General features: G+C 36.6%; 1 protein-coding gene across 3 annotated transcripts in view; it reads right to left on the reverse strand.

The window, feature by feature from the left end:
• Positions 1-19,071, reverse strand: part of LOC137234270 (protein pangolin-like) — a 1,155,323-nt gene that overhangs the window by 389,587 nt on the left and 746,665 nt on the right. For all 3 annotated transcript variants that reach the window (XM_067757882.1, XM_067757881.1, XM_067757880.1), the window contains exon 3: positions 1,681-1,876. In XM_067757882.1, the coding sequence (XP_067613983.1) occupies positions 1,681-1,876 (196 nt within the window). The remainder of the gene's footprint in view (positions 1-1,680; positions 1,877-19,071) is intronic.

Below are 19,071 nucleotides of genomic sequence, written 5' to 3' on the forward strand. Positions count from 1 at the left end.
GAAACTTTTCGCAATTTCTACCCCATTTTAACAGCTAGAAGCTTCAAATTTCACCAACTGCTTACGTGTATAGCATATATTGATGTCTGAAAAATCATTGAGATCGGTGATATACATAGTATATATCTCATACAACCGATTGTTCAGATAAGAAACTTTGCGCAATTTCTGCCCCGTTTTAACAGTTAGAAGCTTCAAATTTCACAAAATGCTTTCGTATATAGCATATATTGTTGTCTGAAAAAATCATAGAGATCGGTGGTATATATATTATATACTTCATATAAACTGTCATATTGACCCCTTTTTTACGGCTAGAAGCTTCAAGATTCATCAAATTTCATCAAATAGTTACGTTTACGTCAAATATTTTTGAAATACGTGATTCCTAGCCTTAGTTTTTACATGCAGACCACAAAAAACGTGAAGCTTTGCATCCTCACACAGATTACCTACCTATTTTTTATTTTATATTTATCTTAAAAATCGTTTAGATATGTTCAAATTTCACCAAATGCTTACGTGTATAGCATATATTGTTGTCTGAGAAAATCATAGATACCGGTGGTATATATAGTATATATCCCATACAACCGATTGTTCAGATAAGAAACTTTACGCAATTTCTTCCCCATTTTGACAGTTATAAGCTTCAAATTTCACCGTTTGCTTACGTATATAGTATGTATTGTTGTGTCAAAAAATCATAGAGATCGGTGATATATATAATATATATATGATGGTATATATAGTATATATATATAGTATATATATATTTTTTTTACGATTTCGGCCCCATTTTAACAGCTAGAAGCTTCAAATTTCACCAACTGCTTACGTGTATAGCATATATTGATGTCTGAAAAAATCATTGAGATCGGTGGTACACATAGTATATATCTCATACAACCGATTGTTCAGATAAGAAACTTTGCGCAATTTCTGCCCCGTTTTAACAGTTAGAAGCTTCAAATTTCACAAAATGCTTACGTATATAGCATATATTGTTGTCTGAAAAAATCATAGAGATCGGTCGTATATATATTATATACTTCATATAAACTGTCATTTTGACCCCTTTTTTACGGCTAGAATCTTCAAAATTCATCAAATTTCATCAAATAGTTAAGTTTTCGTCATATATTTTTGAAATACGTGATTCGTAGTCATAGTTTTTACACGCATACCACAAAAAACCTGAAACTTTGCATCCTCACACAAAGTACCTACCTGTTTTTTATTTTATATTTATCTTAAAAATCGTTAAGGTATGTAGATCTGTTCACTATATATTTCTTATCTTATACATCCGATTATTCGGAGATTACGAACGGGATAAGATTATTGTTCAGCCCCATTCATGAAAGGTATGAAGTCTTCGGCACAGCCGAAGACAGTCCCGTTCTTACTTGTTTTATTTGATAATGTTTAAAGCCTATACGGTATACACATACTCTTCATACAGATGTTTATATGTATGTTGTTAATGCACTTGAAATTGTTATGTTCGTTTTAAGGGTTGAATAATAATAATTTGAAAAAAATTGGTTTTAATGTTTCTGAAAATTCTACCACTATTTTGAGAAGATCTACCACCCTTTTTTTTGAAAATCTGCCACTAAATAGATTTTAGAAGTGACAACACTGTTCCTAACTTGTTCTCATATATCTCTTACTTACCCGTCTTCCAAGAATTTGATTTATAGCGGCTGACTCTTTTAGTGTACACTCTGCGACCACTTTGGCACGCATCTCTTTCATGTAAAGCATGAACGCATTCAGTGGCTTTTTAATATGATGTTTCTTCTTTTCGTTTAAATTGTCTTTACAATTATTTCCCTGTAAATTAACTGCTGATCCTTTGCTATCCAAGTTTCTGGAAATAAACAATACAGAACACAAATCAATAATAAAATCGACATCGCCTTAAGACAATGGTTGTCAAATAGTGGTTCGCTATTATTTGGTCACGAAATAAAAATTGAGCTGTATCAAATTGTGTTTTGCTTGAATAAAAATATTTCAAAATGGGTATTTTTTTCTAGAGCTTCAAATTTTTTTCTGCTGCTTAGGAAAGAATTGAAACACAACAACAAATTGAGCTAGTTGTTTAAATTGTTTTTGTTTTTCAATATTATATTTTTCAGCGAGCAATATATGAAAAAGAAAAAATTCCACATTATACATACCTAGATCTTTCAATCGCTCATACAGTTAATATAAATACTTCGGTTGCAGATGTAAAATATACTATGTGCTAACAATCACATGAATCAATTTCAACGTAGTAAATTTTTTCTAAATGTAAATGTATTAATTACACATATTAACAAGTAACGAAAGCTAAGTTTGGGTGTAGCCGAACATTACATACTCAGCTGAGAGCTTTGGAAACAAAGTAAGAGCAAATCACCATGTAGGAAAATTAACCTAGGGTAACCCTGGAATGTGTTTGTATGGCATGGGTATCAAATTGCAGGTATTAAAAAGTATTTTAAAAGGGAGTGGGCCATAGCTCTGTAGGTGGACGCCATTTCGGGATATCGCCATAAGGGTGGACCAGGGATGACTCTAAAATGTGTTTGTACGATATGGGTATCAAATGAAAGGTGGTAATGAGTATTTTAAAAGAGAGTAGGCCTTAGTTATATAGGTGGACGCCTCTTCGATATATCGCCATAAAGGTGGACCAGGGGTGACTATAGAATGTGTTTGTACGATATGGGTATCAAATGAAAGGTGTTAATTAGTATTTTAAAAGGGAGTGGGCCTTAGTTTTATAGCTGGACGCCTTTTTGAGATATGACCATAAATATGAACCAGAGGTGAGCCTAGAACGCGTTTGTACGATATGGGTATCAAATGAAAGGTGTTAGTGTTTATTTAAAAGGGAGTGGGCCTTAGTTCTATAGCTGGACACCTTTTCGAGATAACGCCATACAGGTGGACCAGGGGTGACTCTAGAATGTGTTTGTACGATATAGGTATGAAATGAATGGTGAAATGTTTTTAAAGAAACCAAGAACGCAAATGGTTAGCGCTTAAAACAGAATTCCACTTTATTGAAGAAATTCATTTCTATTTAAACAAAATTTCTTAGCCTACACATACATACTTACATTAATGCTTACATATTAAAGTACATGATTTCATAATGAATCATAATAAATAATGATTTGTTAGCATACTATTGTATTGACTTACATACTGTCAATATGAACCGCAAATAAGTTGGTTGGTGTGGCTGGCCGATAAATTGGACAGTTTGGCAAATGCAAATGAACTCTGCTTCAGCAAAATATGAACTTTGTTTGTATGTATGTATATTAGTGTTATTAAAAGCATTTGAAGTGAGACGCATTTCAAGCAATGCTGTAATGCTACACCATCCACTTAGAAAAAGAGTCGTATATAATTGCGGACAATAGTATATGACTCTTAAAAGAAATTAATGACCCACTTAAGGTTTGTTTGAGTTTATAAAATTTTAGTTGCTTTTGTTTTCCATTGTAATTTATTGCATAGCGGTAACTTGATATTTAGATTGAAGAGTTTGTTTACGTAATCTTATATCCGTTTACATTTGCTTCACATGTGTGATTTTGTGCTGACTTTTTTTGCAATATAACATGCTGTTGTTTTTTTTTTCTTTTGCTCATGTGCACACTTTTTATATGCTTTTAAAGGAGGGACGTTTATAATTTGGCGCCTAACTACACACTGTCATAAAAGTGTGCCATGCTGTTTCATTTTACTTTTGATGATTTGAAATAATGACTATGTTTTTTATGTGTTCCTTGTTTTTTATTTATTTACATTTGCTTTAAATTTAAATTGTTATGCTGACTTTCTTTTTTATACTCAGTTGAGCAGAGCTCACAGAGTATATTAACTTTGATTGGATAACGGTTGGTTGTACAGGTATAAAGGAATCGAGATAGATATAGACTTCCATATATCAAAATCATCAGGATCGAAAAAAAATTTGATTGGGCCATGTTCGTCCGTCTGTCCGTTAACACGATAACTTGAGTAAATTTTGAGGTATCTTGATGAAATTTGGTATGTAGGTTCCTGAGCACTCATCTCAGATCGCTATTTAAAATGAACAATATCGGATTATACCCACGCCCACTTTTTCGATATCGAAAATTTCGAAAAACCGAAAAAGTTATCGCACAAATTACCAAAGGCGGATAAAGCGATGAAACTTGGTAGGTGAGTTGAACTGATGACGCTGAATAGAAAATTAGTAAAATTTTGTACAATGGGTGTGGCACCGTCCACTTTTAAAAGAAGGTAATTTAAAATTTTTCTAAGCTGTAATTTGGCAGTCGTTGAAGATATCATGATGAAATTTGGCAGGAACGTTACTCCTATTACTATATGTATGCTTAATAAAAATTAGCAAAATCGGAGAACAACCACGCCCACTTTTAAAAAAAAAATTTTTTTTAAGTCAAATTTTAACAAAAAATTTAATATCTGTACAGTATATAAGTAAATTATGCCAACATGCAACTCCATTAATGATATGGTGCAACAAAATTCAAAAATAAAATAAAAATTTCATTTCATAGGCGTGGCTCCGCCCTTTTTCATTTAATTTGTCTAGGATACTTTTAATGCCATAAGTCGAACAAAAATTTACCAATCCTTGTGAAATTTGGTAGGGTCTTACATTCTGGGACAATAACTTATTTCTGTGAAAACGGGTGAAATCGGCTGAAGCCACGCCCAGTTTTTATACACAGTCGACCGTCTGTCCTATCTTTACTAAACTCAGTTCACGTACTTGTCTGAACTCACTTTGTATTGGTATATAAAATGGCCGAAATCCGACTATGACCACGCCCACTTTTTCGATATCGAAAATTACCAAAAACGAAAAAATGCCATAATTTTATACCAAATACGAAAAAAGGGATGAAGCATGGTATTTGGATTGGTTTATTGACGCAAAATATAACTTTAGAAAAAAACTTTGTAAAATGGGTGTGACACCTACCATATTAAGTAGAATGAAATGAAAAAGTTCTGCAGGGCGAAATAAAAAACACTTGAAATTTTGGCAGGAATACTGTTCGCGGTATTATATATATAAATAAATTAGCGGTATCCAACAGATGATGTTCTGGGTCACCCTGGTCCACATTTTGGTCGATATCTGGAAAACGCCTTCACATATACAACTACCACCACTCCCTTTTAAAAGCCTAATTAATACCTTTAATTTGATATCCATATCGTATAAACCCATTCTAGAGTCACCCCTGGTCCACCTTTATGGCGATATATCGAAAAGGCGTCCACCTATAGAACTAAGCCCCACACCCTTTTAAAATACTCATTAACACCTTTCATTTGATACCCATATGGTACACACATATTCTAGAATCACCCCTGGTTCACCTTTATGGCGATATCTCGAAAAGTCGACCACCTATAGAACTAAAGCCCACTCCCTTTTAAAAAGACTCATTAACACCTTTCATTTGATACCCATATCGTACAAACAAAGTCTAGAGTCACACCTGGTCCACCTTTATGGCGATATCTCGAAAAGGCGACCACCTATACAACTACCACCACTCCCTTTTAAAACCCTCATTAATACCTTTAATTTGATTTCGATATCGTACAAACACATTCTAGAATCACACCTGGTCCGCCTTTATGGCGATATCTCGAAAAGGCGTCCACCTATAGAACTAAGCCCCACGCCCGTTTGAAATACTCATTAACACCTTTCGTTTGATACCCATATTGTACAAACGCATTCTAGAGTCACCCCGGGTCCACCTTTATGGCGATATCTCGAAAAGGCGTCCACCTATAGAACTAAGGCCCAATCCCTTTTAAAATGCTCATTAACCCCTTTCATTTGATACCCATATAGTACAAACAAATTCTAGGGTCACCCCTGGTCCACCTTTATGGCGATATCTCGAAACGGCGTCCACCTATGGAACTAAGGATCACTCCCTTTTAAAATACTCATTAACACCTTTTATTTGATACCCATATCATACAAACAAATTCTAGAGTCACCCCTGGTCCACCTTTATTCCGACACCTCGAAAAGGCGACCACCTATACAACTACCAACACTCCTTTTTAAATCCCTCATTAATACCTTTAATTTGATACCCATATCGTACAAGCACATTCTAGATTTACCCATGGTCCACCTTTATGACGATATCTCGAAAAGGCGTCCACCTATAGAACTAAGGCCCACTCCCTTTTAAAATACTCATTAACACCTTTCGTTTGATACCCATATTGTACAAACGCATTCTAGAGTCACCCCTGGTCCACCTTTATGGCGATATCTCGAAAAGTCGACCACCTATAGAACTAAATCCCACTCCCTTTTAAAAATACTCATTAACACCTTTCATTTGATACCCATATCGTACAAACAAAGTCTAGAGTCACACCTGGTCCACCTTTATGGCGATATCTCGAAAAGGCGACCACCTATACAACTACCACCACTCCCTTTTAAAATCCTCATTAATACCTTTAATATGATACCGATATCGTACAAACACATTCTAGAGTCACCCCTGGTCCACCTTTATGGCGATATCTCGAAAAGGCGTCCACCTATAGAACTAAGCCCCACGCCCATTTGAAATACTCATTATCACCTTTCGTTTGATACCCATATTGTACAAACGCATTCTAGAGTCACCCCGGGTCCACCTTTATGGCGATATCTCGAAAAGGCGTCCACCTATAGAACTAAGGCCCAATCCCTTTTAAAATGCTCATTAAGCCCTTTCATTTGATACCCATATCGTACAAACAAATTCTAGGTTCACCCCTGGTCCACCTTTATGGCCATATCTCAAAACGGCGTCCACCTATGGAACTAAGGATCAAATCCTTTTAAAATACTCATTAACACCTTTTATTTGATACCCATATCATACAAACAAATTCTAGAGTCACCCCTGGTCCACCTTTATGCCGATACCTCGAAAAGGCTTCCACCTATAGAACTAAGGCCCACTCCCTTTTAAAATACTCATTAACACCTTTCGTTTGATACCCATATTGTACAAACGCATTCTAGAGTCACCCCTGGTCCACCTTTGTGGCGATATCTCGAAAAGGCGACCACCTATACAACTACCACCACTCCCTTTTAAAACCCTCATTAATACCTTTAATTTGATGCCCATATCGTACAAACACATTCTAGAGTCACCCCTGGTCCACCTTTATGGCGATATCTCGAAAAGGCGTTAACCTATAGAACTAAGCCCCACGCCCTTTTAAAATACTCATTAACACCTTTCGTTTGATACCCATATCGTACAAACAAAGTCTAGAGTCACACCTGGTCTACCTTTATGGCGATATCTCGAAAAGGCGACCACCTATACAACTACCAACACTCCCTTTTAAAACCCTCATTAATACCTTTAATTTGATACCCATATCGTACAAGCACATTCTAGATTCACCCATGGTCCACCTTTATGGCGATATCTCGAAAAGGCTTCTTTCCACCTATAGAACTAAGGCCCACTCCCTTTTAAAATAATCATTAACACCTTTCGTTTGATACCCATATTGTACAAACGCATTCTAGAGTCACCCCTGGTCCACCTTTGTGGCGATATCTCGAAAAGGCGACCACCTATACAACTACCACCACTCCCTTTTAAAATCCTCATTAATACCTTTAATTTGATGCCCATATCGTACAAACACATTCTAGAGTCGCCCCTGGTCCACCTTTATGGCGATATCTCGAAAAGGCTTTAACCTATAGAACTAAGCCCCACGCCCTTTTAAAATACTCATTAACACCTTTCGTTTGATACCCATATTGTACAAACACATTCTAGAGTCACCCCTGGTCGACCTTTATGGCGATATATCGAAAAGGCGTCCACCTATAGAACTAAGCACAACGCCCTTTTAAAATACTCATTAACACCTTTCATTTGATACCCGTATGGTACAAACATATTATAGAGTCACCCCTGGTCCACCTTTATGCCGATATCCCGAAAAGGCGACCACCTATACAACTACCACCACTCCCTTTTAAAACCCTCATTAATACCTTTAATTTGATACCCATATCGTACAAACACATTCTAGAGTCACACCTGGTCCACCTTTATGGCGATATCTCGAAAAGGCGTCCACCTATAGAACTAAGCCACTCGCCCTTTTAAAATACTCATTAACACCTTTCGTTTGATACCCATATTGTACAAACGCATTCTAGAGTCACCCCTGGTCCACCTTTATGCCGATATCTCGGAAAGGCGACCACCTATACAACTACCATCATTCCCTTTTAAAACCCTCATTAATACCTTTAATTTGATACCCATATTGTACAAACGCATTCTAGAGTCACCCCGGGTCCACCTTTATGGCGATATCTCGAAACGGCGTCCACCTATAGAACTAAGACCCACGCCCTTTTAAAATACTCATTAACACCTTTCGTTTGATACCCACATTGTACAAACGCATTCTAGAGTCACCCCTGGTCCACCTTTATGCCGATATCTCGAAAAGGCGACCACCTATACAACTACCACCACTCCCTTTTAAAACCCTCATTAATACCTTTAATTTGATACCCATATCGTACAAACACATTTTCCTACATGGTTATTTTCCCTTATGTTGTCACCATAGCTCTCAACTGAGTATGTAATGTTCGGTTACACCCGAACTTAACATTCCTTACTTGTTTTTGTATATATTGTGTGTATACTTATAATTATGAGTAAAGTGGAATGTTTATAGTAAATCTTTTTTTTTCAAATTATTTAAGTAGACGTTTTATACTTGTTTAAGCCTATTTTTATGGATTACTATTTCTTTGATTTTGTTTGTCCTATCACTATTTCGTATTCTATTAGGCATTAACGTATAGTTACTATTTTTATCGATACTTTTTACCTTATAATTTCTTTTATATCTATTATCTAACTTATGAGCTGCTTCTTCTCTAACTAACTCTTCTCTAACTAACTCTCCTAACAAACTCTCCTATATATATAATTCTTATAATTTTTTTTTTATAACAAAAGAAGTAATCTTTAACTAATTATGCAGAAATTTAGGAGATGTAATTGATAAAAGAGCGAGTTTAGTTAATAGGTAACTGGAAGTTACAGTGGATGCAAATGTTTTCATATCTCTAAATGTTCTTTTTCATTTTCCTGCAATATCTTTGATCTTGATGTCATGCGATTTCTGCGGCGGCCAACAAGACAGAATCGTCAAGATATTTATTAAGAATTATTTAACTTTTTACCGGGATTTGTCACTTTCACTACCTCTGGGGTTAGTTCAATTATTAGATCTTAGAGAACTTGGGTACCTTTTTATACGCAGCTGAGCAGAGCTCACAGAGTATATTAATTTGTTCGCATAACGGTAATCCCTAACGGCATAAACTAATCGATATAGATATAGACTTCTAAATATCAAAATGATCTGAGCCAAAAAAGAAATTCATTTAGCCATGTCCGTCCGTGCCTCCGTAAACACGATAACTTAAGTAAATTTTGAGGTATCTTGATGAAATTTGGTATGTAGGTTCCTGGGTACTCATCTCAGATCGCTGTTTAAAATGAACGAAATCGGACCATAACCAAGCCCACTTTTTCGATATCGAAAATTTCGAAAAACGGAAAAAGTGCGATAATTCATTACCAAAACGGATAAAGCGATGAAGCTTGGTAGGTGGGTTGACCTTATGACGCAAAATAGAAAACTAGTAAAATTTTTGGACAATGGGCGTGGCACCGCCCATTTTTAAAAGAAGGTAATTTAAAAGTTTTGCAAGCTGTAATTTGGCAGTCGTTGAAGGTATCATCATGAAATTTGGCAGGAACGTTACTCCTATTACTATATGTATGCTTAATAAAAACTGGCAAAATTGGAGAACGACCACGCCCACTTTTAAAAAAAATTTTTTTGTAGTCAAATTTTAACAAAAAATTTGATATCTTCACAGTATATAAGTAAATTATGCCAAAATTCAACTCCAGTAATGATATGGTGCAACCAAATACAAAAATAAAAGAAAATTTTAAAATAAGAGTGGCTCCGCCCTTTTTCATTTAATTTGTCTAGGATACTTTTAATGCCATAAGTCGAACAACAAAAATTTACCAATCCTTGTGAAATTTAGTAGGGGCTTAGATTCTAGGACGATAACTGTTTTCTGTGAAAAAGGGCGAAATCGGTTGAACCCACGCCCAGTTTTTATACACAGTTAACTGTCTACCCTTCCGCTCGGCCGTTAACTCGATAACTTGAGCAACAATCAATATATCTTTACTAAACTTAGTTCACCTACTTATCTGAACTCACCTTATCTTAGTATAAAAAATGGCCGAAATCCGACTATGACCACGCCCACTTTTTCGATATCGAAAATTACGAAAAATAAAAAAAATGCCATAATTCTATAACAAATATGAAAAAACGGATGAAACGTGGTAATTGGATTGGTTTATTGACGCAAAACATAACTTTAGAAAACACTTTGTAAAATGGGTGTCACACCTACCATATTAAGTAGAAGAAAATGAAATAGATCTGCAGGGCGAAATCAAAAGCCCTTGGAATCTTGGCAGGAAGAGTATCGTGGTATTACATATATAAATAAATTAGCGGTACCCGACAGGTGATGTTCTGGGTCACCCTGGTGCACATTTTGGTCGATATATCGAAAATACCTTCACATATACAACTAAGGGCCACTCCCTTTTAAAATACTCATTAACACCTTTCATTTGATACCCATATCGTACAAACGCATTGTAGAGTCACTCCTGGTCCACCTTTATGGTGATATCTCGAAAAGGCGTCCACCTATAAAACTAAGGGCCACTCCCTTTTAAAACCCTCATTAGTACCTTTTATTTGAAACCCATATCGTACAGACACGTTATAGAGTCACCCCTGGTCCTCCTTTAAGGCGATATCGCGAAAAGGCGTCCACCTATAGAACTAAGGCCCACTGCTTTTTAAAATACTCATTAACACCTTTTATTTGATACCCATATCGTACAGACACGTTATAGAGTCACCCCTGGTCCTCCTTTAAGGCGATATCTCGAAAAGGCGTCCACCTATAAAACTAAGGGCCACTCCCTTTTAAAACCCACATTAGTGCCTTTTATTTGAAACCCATATCGTACAGACACGTTATAGAGTCACCCCTGGTCAACCTTTATGGCGATATCTCGAAAAGGCGTCCACCTATAGAACTAGGGATCACTCCCTTTTAAAATACTTATTATCACCTTTCATTTGATACCTATATCGTACAAACACATTCTGGAGTCACTCCTTGTCCGCCTTTATAGCGATATCTTAAAAAGGCGTCCACCTATAGAACTAAAGCCCACCCACTTTTAAAACCCTCATTAGTACCTTTAATTTGATACCCATATCGTACAGACACGTTATAGAGTCACCCCTGGTGCTCCTTTAAGGCGATATCTCGAAAAGGCGTCCACCTATAAAACTAAGGGCCACTCCCTTTTAAAACCCTCATTAGTACCTTTTATTTGTAACCCATATCGTACAGACACGTTATAGAGTCACCCCTGGTCAACCTTTATGGCGATATCTCGAAAAGGCGTCCATCTATAGAACTAAGGATCACTCCCTTTTAAAATACTTATTATCACCTTTCATTTGATACCTATATCGTACAAACACATTCTAGAGTCACTCCTTGTCCGCCTTTATGGCGATATCTCAAAAAGGCGTCCACCTATAGAACTAAGGCCCACACCCTTTTAAAACCCACATTAGTACCTTTTATTTGAAACCCATATCGTACAGACACGTTATAGAGTCACCCCTGGTCCTCCTTTAAGGCGATATCTCGAAAAGGCGTCCACCTATAAAACTAAGGGCCACTCCCTTTTAAAACCCACATTAGTACCTTTTATTTGAAACCCATATCGTACAGACACGTTATAGAGTCACCCCTGGTCAACCTATATGGTGATATCTCGAAAAGGCGTCCACCTATAGAACTAGGGATCACTCCCTTTTAAAATACTTATTATCACCTTTCATTTGATACCTATATCGTACAAACACATTCTAGAGTCACTCCTTGTCCGCCTTTATAGCGATATCTCAAAAAGGCGTCCACCTATAGAACTAAAGCCCACTCCCTTTTAAAACCCTCATTAGTACCTTTAATTTGATACCCATATCGTACAGACACGTTATAGAGTCACCCCTGGTGCTCCTTTAAGGCGATATCTCGAAAAGGCGTCCACCTATAAAACTAAGGGCCACTCCCTTTTAAAACCCCCATTAGTACCTTTTATTTGTAACCCATATCGTACAGACACGTTATAGAGTCACCCCTGGTCAACCTTTATGGCGATATCTCGAAAAGGTGTCCACCTATAGAACTAAGGATCACTCCCTTTTAAAATATTTATTATCACCTTTCATTTGATACCTATATCGTACAAACACATTCTAGAGTCACTCCTTGTCCGCCTTTATGGCGATATCTCAAAAAGGCGTCCACCTATATAACTAAAGCCCACTCCCTTTTAAAACCCTCATTAGAACCTTTAATTTGATACACATATCGTACAGACACGTTATAGAGTCACCCATGGTCCTCCTTTAAGGCGATATCTCGAAAAGGCGTCCACCTATAAAACTAAGGGCCACTGCCTTTTAAAACCCTCCTTAGTACCTTTTATTTGAAACCCATATCGTACAGACACGTTATAGAGTCACCCCTGGTCAACCTTTATGGCGATATCTCGAAAAGGCGCCCACCTATAAAACTAAGGCCCACTCCATTTTAAAATACTCATTAACACCTTTCGTTTGATACTCATATCGTTCAATCGCATTCTAGATTCACATCTGGTCCACCTTTATGGCCATATCTCAAAAAGGTGTCCACCTATAGAACTAAGGATCACTCCCTTTTAAAATACTCATTACTTTCACTTGATACCCATATTGTACAAAAACATTCTAGAGTCAGCCCTGGTCCACCTCTATGGCGACATTCCGAAATGGCTCCATCTCTGGAACTCTGCCCCGCTACCTTTTAAAATACTCTTTAATACCTTCCATTTGATACCCATGTCATACAAACACATTCCTGGGTTACCCTAGGTTCATTTTCCTACATGGTGATTTCCCATTATTTTGTCTACAAATATGTCTCCATTTATTTTCACCAATTTGCCCCTCAGGACAACTGTGTTTTCCTTATTTTCAAGTCCTGGATTGCCGGCTTATTTCAGCCCGGTCGAATATTGTCATAAGTCCATAACTTCCCCAACAATCAGGTTGCTTGAAAATTTTCTACGCTACCATTTTTCTATCCGAAGATGAAAATGAGCGCGACTAGTCTTTTGTTGCAAATATATATAGCGCTTAAACATATATATATTTTCTCTTTGTGAATTTTCTTCATTGTTTTTCTTTTTTGTTGTTGTTATTATTGTCTGGTTTTTTAGTATTGTAACGAGTGGTAGCAGCACTGAGCGATGCTATCTTCTCTAAGCCGATGCTAAGCAGTGACGTTACTTTACATCCATATATCAATCATTATGTATCTACATAAACGGAACAATAATTGCGTCTACACATATGTACCATGTACGTATACGAACAGCGGAGAGTCAATACACAAACACATGCATATATCTGAGATACTCCTGAAAGTATGGAATGAGCAAAAATCATGCAATTGTAGTTACTGCTGAGAAGTTTGAGAGCTGCTGGACTAGTAGATTCTGGAAACGCCTAGAAGATGCGAACGTTTAAATCCGAGAGTATAAAAGGCGGCAATTGTAGAGGCGCTGGAATTCAGTTTGATTTGAGATTTCGATTAAGACGCTATCTACCGAGCAAGAGCAGTATTATTTTGAATAGTAGAGTTTCATTTGAGCTATCAATCAGTTTGGTTATTAAGCACGCTATTCTTTGCACAGTTTGAGCGTTATTGTGAAGTACTTTAATAAAGGCCATTTTCCATTATTCAATATTGGAGTTATTTATTTAACAGTTTAGCGGTACGAACGCTAGAAGAAAAGGCAAATACGAGGATTTGCAAGTAAATTCGTAACAACTGGTGTCAGAAGAGGAATTGTTGAACTCAGCGATGCTATCGTCTCTAAGCCGATGCTAAGCAGTGACGTGAATTCACATCCATAGATCAATCATTATGTATCTACATAAACGAAAGAATAATTGCGTCTACACATATGTACCATGTACGAATACGAGCAGCGGAGAGTCAATACACAAACACATGCATATATCTGAGATACTACTGAAAGTATGCAATGAGAAAAAATCATGCAATTGTAGTTACAGCTGAGAAGTTTGAGAGCTGCTGGACTAGTAGATTCTGGAAGCGCCTAGAAGATGCGAACGTTGAAATCCGAGAGTATAAAAGGCGGCAATTGTAGAGGCGCTGGAATTCAGTTTGATTTGAGATTTCGATTAAGACGCTATCTAGCGAGCAAGAGCAGTATTATTTTGAATAGAAGTGTTTCATTTGAGCTATCAATCAGTTTGGTTATTAAGCGCGCTATTCGTTGCACAGTTTGTGCGTTATTGTGAAGTACTTTAATAAAGGCCATTTTCCATTATTCAATATTGGAATTATTTGTTCAACAGTTTAGCGGTACGAACGTTAGAAGAAAAGGCAAATAAGAGGATTTGCAAGTAAATTCGTAACAGTATTTAGTGTTTTGCGTATTTTCACCGTCCTAGAATTTTTCTATTGCTTCATGACTATATTTGCCTTCAAAAATATCACGAGCGTTCAAAGAGATTAAGCAAATTCTGGCTTTGTTATTTAATTTAGGCGGGGCTAATGAAACTGACTTTACTGTCAATTGAGACATTTTGAAGGTTACTTTTTGGAGTTATTTTAATTATTCATTGCTCTTCCTCCGTTTTGGGTTTGTGTTTAGGTAGCGGGTTGCAAAGAATAGTGTTTCTTAGATATGATCTGTGACGCGTTTTAACTGGCTATATTTGTGCTTCATATAGTTTTTGAGCATCATAGCTATTGTAATAATAAATAGCATGAATACGCAAATTATTACTGCTAACCAAACATCTGGGACGTTTGGTGCGGTTTTCGTATCTGATTCTATTGGTGGTTCATACTTGATTATCCTGTGCTCTGTTGTTTCAGAGCTTTCTTTCCCTAATTCATACCCTGCTTTTGCTATCATGATGCCTTGGGCTATTTTTGCCCACCAAGACATTTTGAAACTTCTGTAAGTTCTTTCCTGTTTCAGTAAATAAGGGGTAAATTCCAATAAAATTTCTTTCATTTTTGTTTCTTTATCCTAAATAATCCATTTTATTTATAACTGTTATATTATAAAAATTGTTATTCTAAAATTTTTTAAATTTCTTAAAAATATTTTTATTTAGGTTAAAATTTTTAAAATTTCAAAAATTTTATAATTTACTAGCTTAGTATAGTTTATTTTCTTTTACAAAATATTTAAAAATATTTTTATTTATTCATAGTAAAAAAAATTCAAACGCTATTATAAAAAAAATTTTAAGCTCTCTCGGGGAATACCATTCTAATCATTCTTATGGTTTCTTCTACCCTGGTTGTGGGATTTTTTACATCCTCAATTGTGGGTTCCCTATTCATGCCTATTTTTTCCAAAAAGGCTTTAACCATTGTAGTTCTTTTTCATAATCTACTTTTCCATCATCTAAAATTACTTTATCCTCCCATTTAATGGGTTGCTCCCAATATTTCCCTGGCATTCCAATTTACTTACTAATAAAGATTTTAAACAAAAATTTTTTTTTCACAATTTGTCAAGAAGTTATTTTATTTTTCTTAACACCTGAATTTTTTCTTTTAATTTAATCCTATCTGCCGTATTTGTTGTTATATTTAGGAGTTTATAAGTTTCAGCTATTTCCTTTCTTTTCCTAAATTGTCTGCCTCCCCGCTTCCTTCTTTGGATTTTTGGGGTAGGTATTTTCGGGACTTCCTCCGTTTTATGCAGCTTGTTCCTTCGCCGATACTCTTCTATAGTAATCGGCGTCGGACCTTGCTTTTGAGTTTTGTTTTTTTAAATTTTTTCTGAGATTTTGATACAATTTTTTATTGTGTTTTCACACTGTTCAAAAATTTTATGAAACTCCTCCTCTGTGGTTATTTCATTCATAACAAAGGAAATAACTGAAACTGTGTATATGTAACGAAAGTTAACAGAGTATTTTTATACTCAGTTGAGCAGAGCTCACAGAGTATATTAAGTTTGATTGGATAACGGTTGGTTGTACATATATAAAGGAATCGAGATAGATATAGACTTCCATTTATCAAAATAATCAGGATCGAAAAAAAATTTGATTGAGCCATGTCCGTCCGTCCGTCCGTCCGTTAACACGATAACTTGAGTAAATTTTGAGCTATCTTTATGAAATTTGGTATGTAGATTCCTGGGCACTCATCTCAGATCGCTATTTAAAATGAACGATATCGGACTATAACCACGCCCACTTTTTCGATATCGAAAATTTCGAAAAACCGAAAAAATGCGATAATTCATTGTCAAAGGCAATTAAAGCGATGGAACTTGGCAGATGGGTTGACGTTATGACGCAGAATAGAAAATTAGTAAGATTTTGGACAATGGGCGTGGCACCGCCCACTTTTACAAGAAGGTAATTTAAAAGTTTTGCAAGCTGTAATTTGGCAGTCGTTGAAGATATCATGATGAAATTTGGCAGGAACGCTGCTACTATTACTATATATGTGCTAAATAAAAATTAGCAAAATTGGATGAAGAACACGCCCACTTTTTAAAAAAAAAAATTTTTTAATTCAAATTTTAACAAAAAATTTAATATCTTTACTGTATATAAGTAAATTAAGTCAAAATTCAACTCCTGTAATGATATGATGCAAAAAAATACAAAAATAAAAGAAAATTTCAAAACGGGCGTGGCTCCGCCCATTTTCATTTAGTTTGTCTAGAATAATTTTAATGCCATAAGTCGAACAAAAATTTACCAATCCTTCTCAAATTTGGTAGGTACATACATTCTATGACGGTAACTGTTCTCTGTGAAAATGGCCGAAATCCGTGGAAGCCACGCACAGTTTTTATACACAGTCCACCGTCTGTCCTTCCGCTCGGCTGTTAACACAATAACTTGAGCAAAAACCGATATATCTTTACTAAACTTAGCCCACCTACTTATCTGAACTCACTTTATCTCGGTATAAAAAATAGCCGAAATCCGACCATAACCACGCCCACTTTATCGATATCGAAAATTACGAAAAATGAAAAAAATGCCATAATTCTATACCAAATACGAAAAAAGGGATGAAACATGGTAACTGGATTGGTTTATTGACGCAAAATATAACTTTGGAAAAAATTTTGTAAAATGGGTGTGACACCTACCATATTAAGTAGAAGAAAATGAAAAAGTTCTACAAGGCAAAATCAACAGCCCTTGGAATCTTGGCAGGAATACTGTTAGTGGTATTGCATATATAAATAAATTAGCAGTACCCGACAGATGATTTTCTGGATCACCTGGTCCACATTTTGGTCGATATCGCGAGAACACCTTCACATATACATCTAAGGGCCACTCGCTTTTAAAACCCTCATTAATACCTTTAATTTGATATCCATATCGTACAAACACTTTCTAGAGTCAACCCTGGCCCACCCTAATGGCGATATCTCGAAAAGGCGTCCACCTATAGACCTAATGCCCACTCCCTCTTAAAATGCTCAGTAACACCTTTCGTTTGATACCTATATCGTACAAACATTCTAGAGTCACCTCTGGCCCACCCTAATGGCGATATCTCGAAAAGGCGTCCACCTATAGACCTAATGTCCACTCCCTCTTAAAATGCTCAGTAACACCTTTCGTTTGATACCCATATCGTACAAACATTCTAGAGTCACCCCTGGCCCACCCTATTGGCGATGTCTCGAAAAGGCCACCTATAGACCTAATGCCCACTCCCTCTTAAAATGCTCAGTAACACATTTCGTTTGATACCCATATCGTACAAACATTCTAGAGTCCCCCTGGCCCACCCTAATGGCGATATCTCGAAAAGGCGTCCACCTATAGACCTAATGCCCACTCCCTCTTAAAATGCTCAGTCACACCTTTAGTTTGATACCCATATCGTACAAACATTCTAGAGTCACCCTTGGTCCACCTTTATGGCGATATCTCGAAAAGGCGTCCACCTATAGACCTAATGCCCACTCCCTCTTAAAATGCTCAGTAACACCTTTCGTTTGATACCCATATCGTACAAACATTCTAGAGTCACCCTTGGTCCACCTTTATGGCGATATCTCGAAAAGGCGTCCACATATAGAACTAAGGATTACTCCCTTTTAAAATACTCATTACCACCTTTCATTTGATACCCATATCGTACAAACACATTCTAGAGTCACCCCTGGCCCACCCTAATGGCGATTTCTCGAAAAGGCGTCCACCTATAGACCTAATGCCCACTCCCTCTTAAAATGCTCAGTAACACCTTTCGTTTGATACCCATATCGCACAAACATTATAGAGTCACCCCTGGCCCACACTAATGGCGATATCTCGAAAAGACGTCCACCTATAGACCTAATGCCCACTCCCTCTTAAAATGCTCAGTAACACCTTTCGTTTGGTACCCATATCGTACAAACACATTCTAGAGTCACCCCTGGCCCACCCTAATGACGATATCTCGAAAAGGCGTCCACTTATAGACCTAATGCCCACTCCCTCTTAAAATGCTCAGTAACACCTTTCGTTTGATACCCATATCGTACAAACATTCTAGAGTCACCCTTGGTCCACCTTTATGGCGATATATCGAAAAGGCGTCCACCTATAGAACTAAGGATTACTCCCTTTTAAGATACTCATTACCATCTTTCATTTGATACCCATATCATACAAACACATTCTAGAGTCACCCCTGGCCCACCCTAATCGCGACATTTCGAAAAGGCGTCCACCTATAGACCTATTGCCCAC

Source organism: Eurosta solidaginis, chromosome X (genome assembly GCF_040869045.1).
Source record: "Eurosta solidaginis isolate ZX-2024a chromosome X, ASM4086904v1, whole genome shotgun sequence".
Taxonomy (NCBI): domain Eukaryota; kingdom Metazoa; phylum Arthropoda; class Insecta; order Diptera; family Tephritidae; genus Eurosta; species Eurosta solidaginis.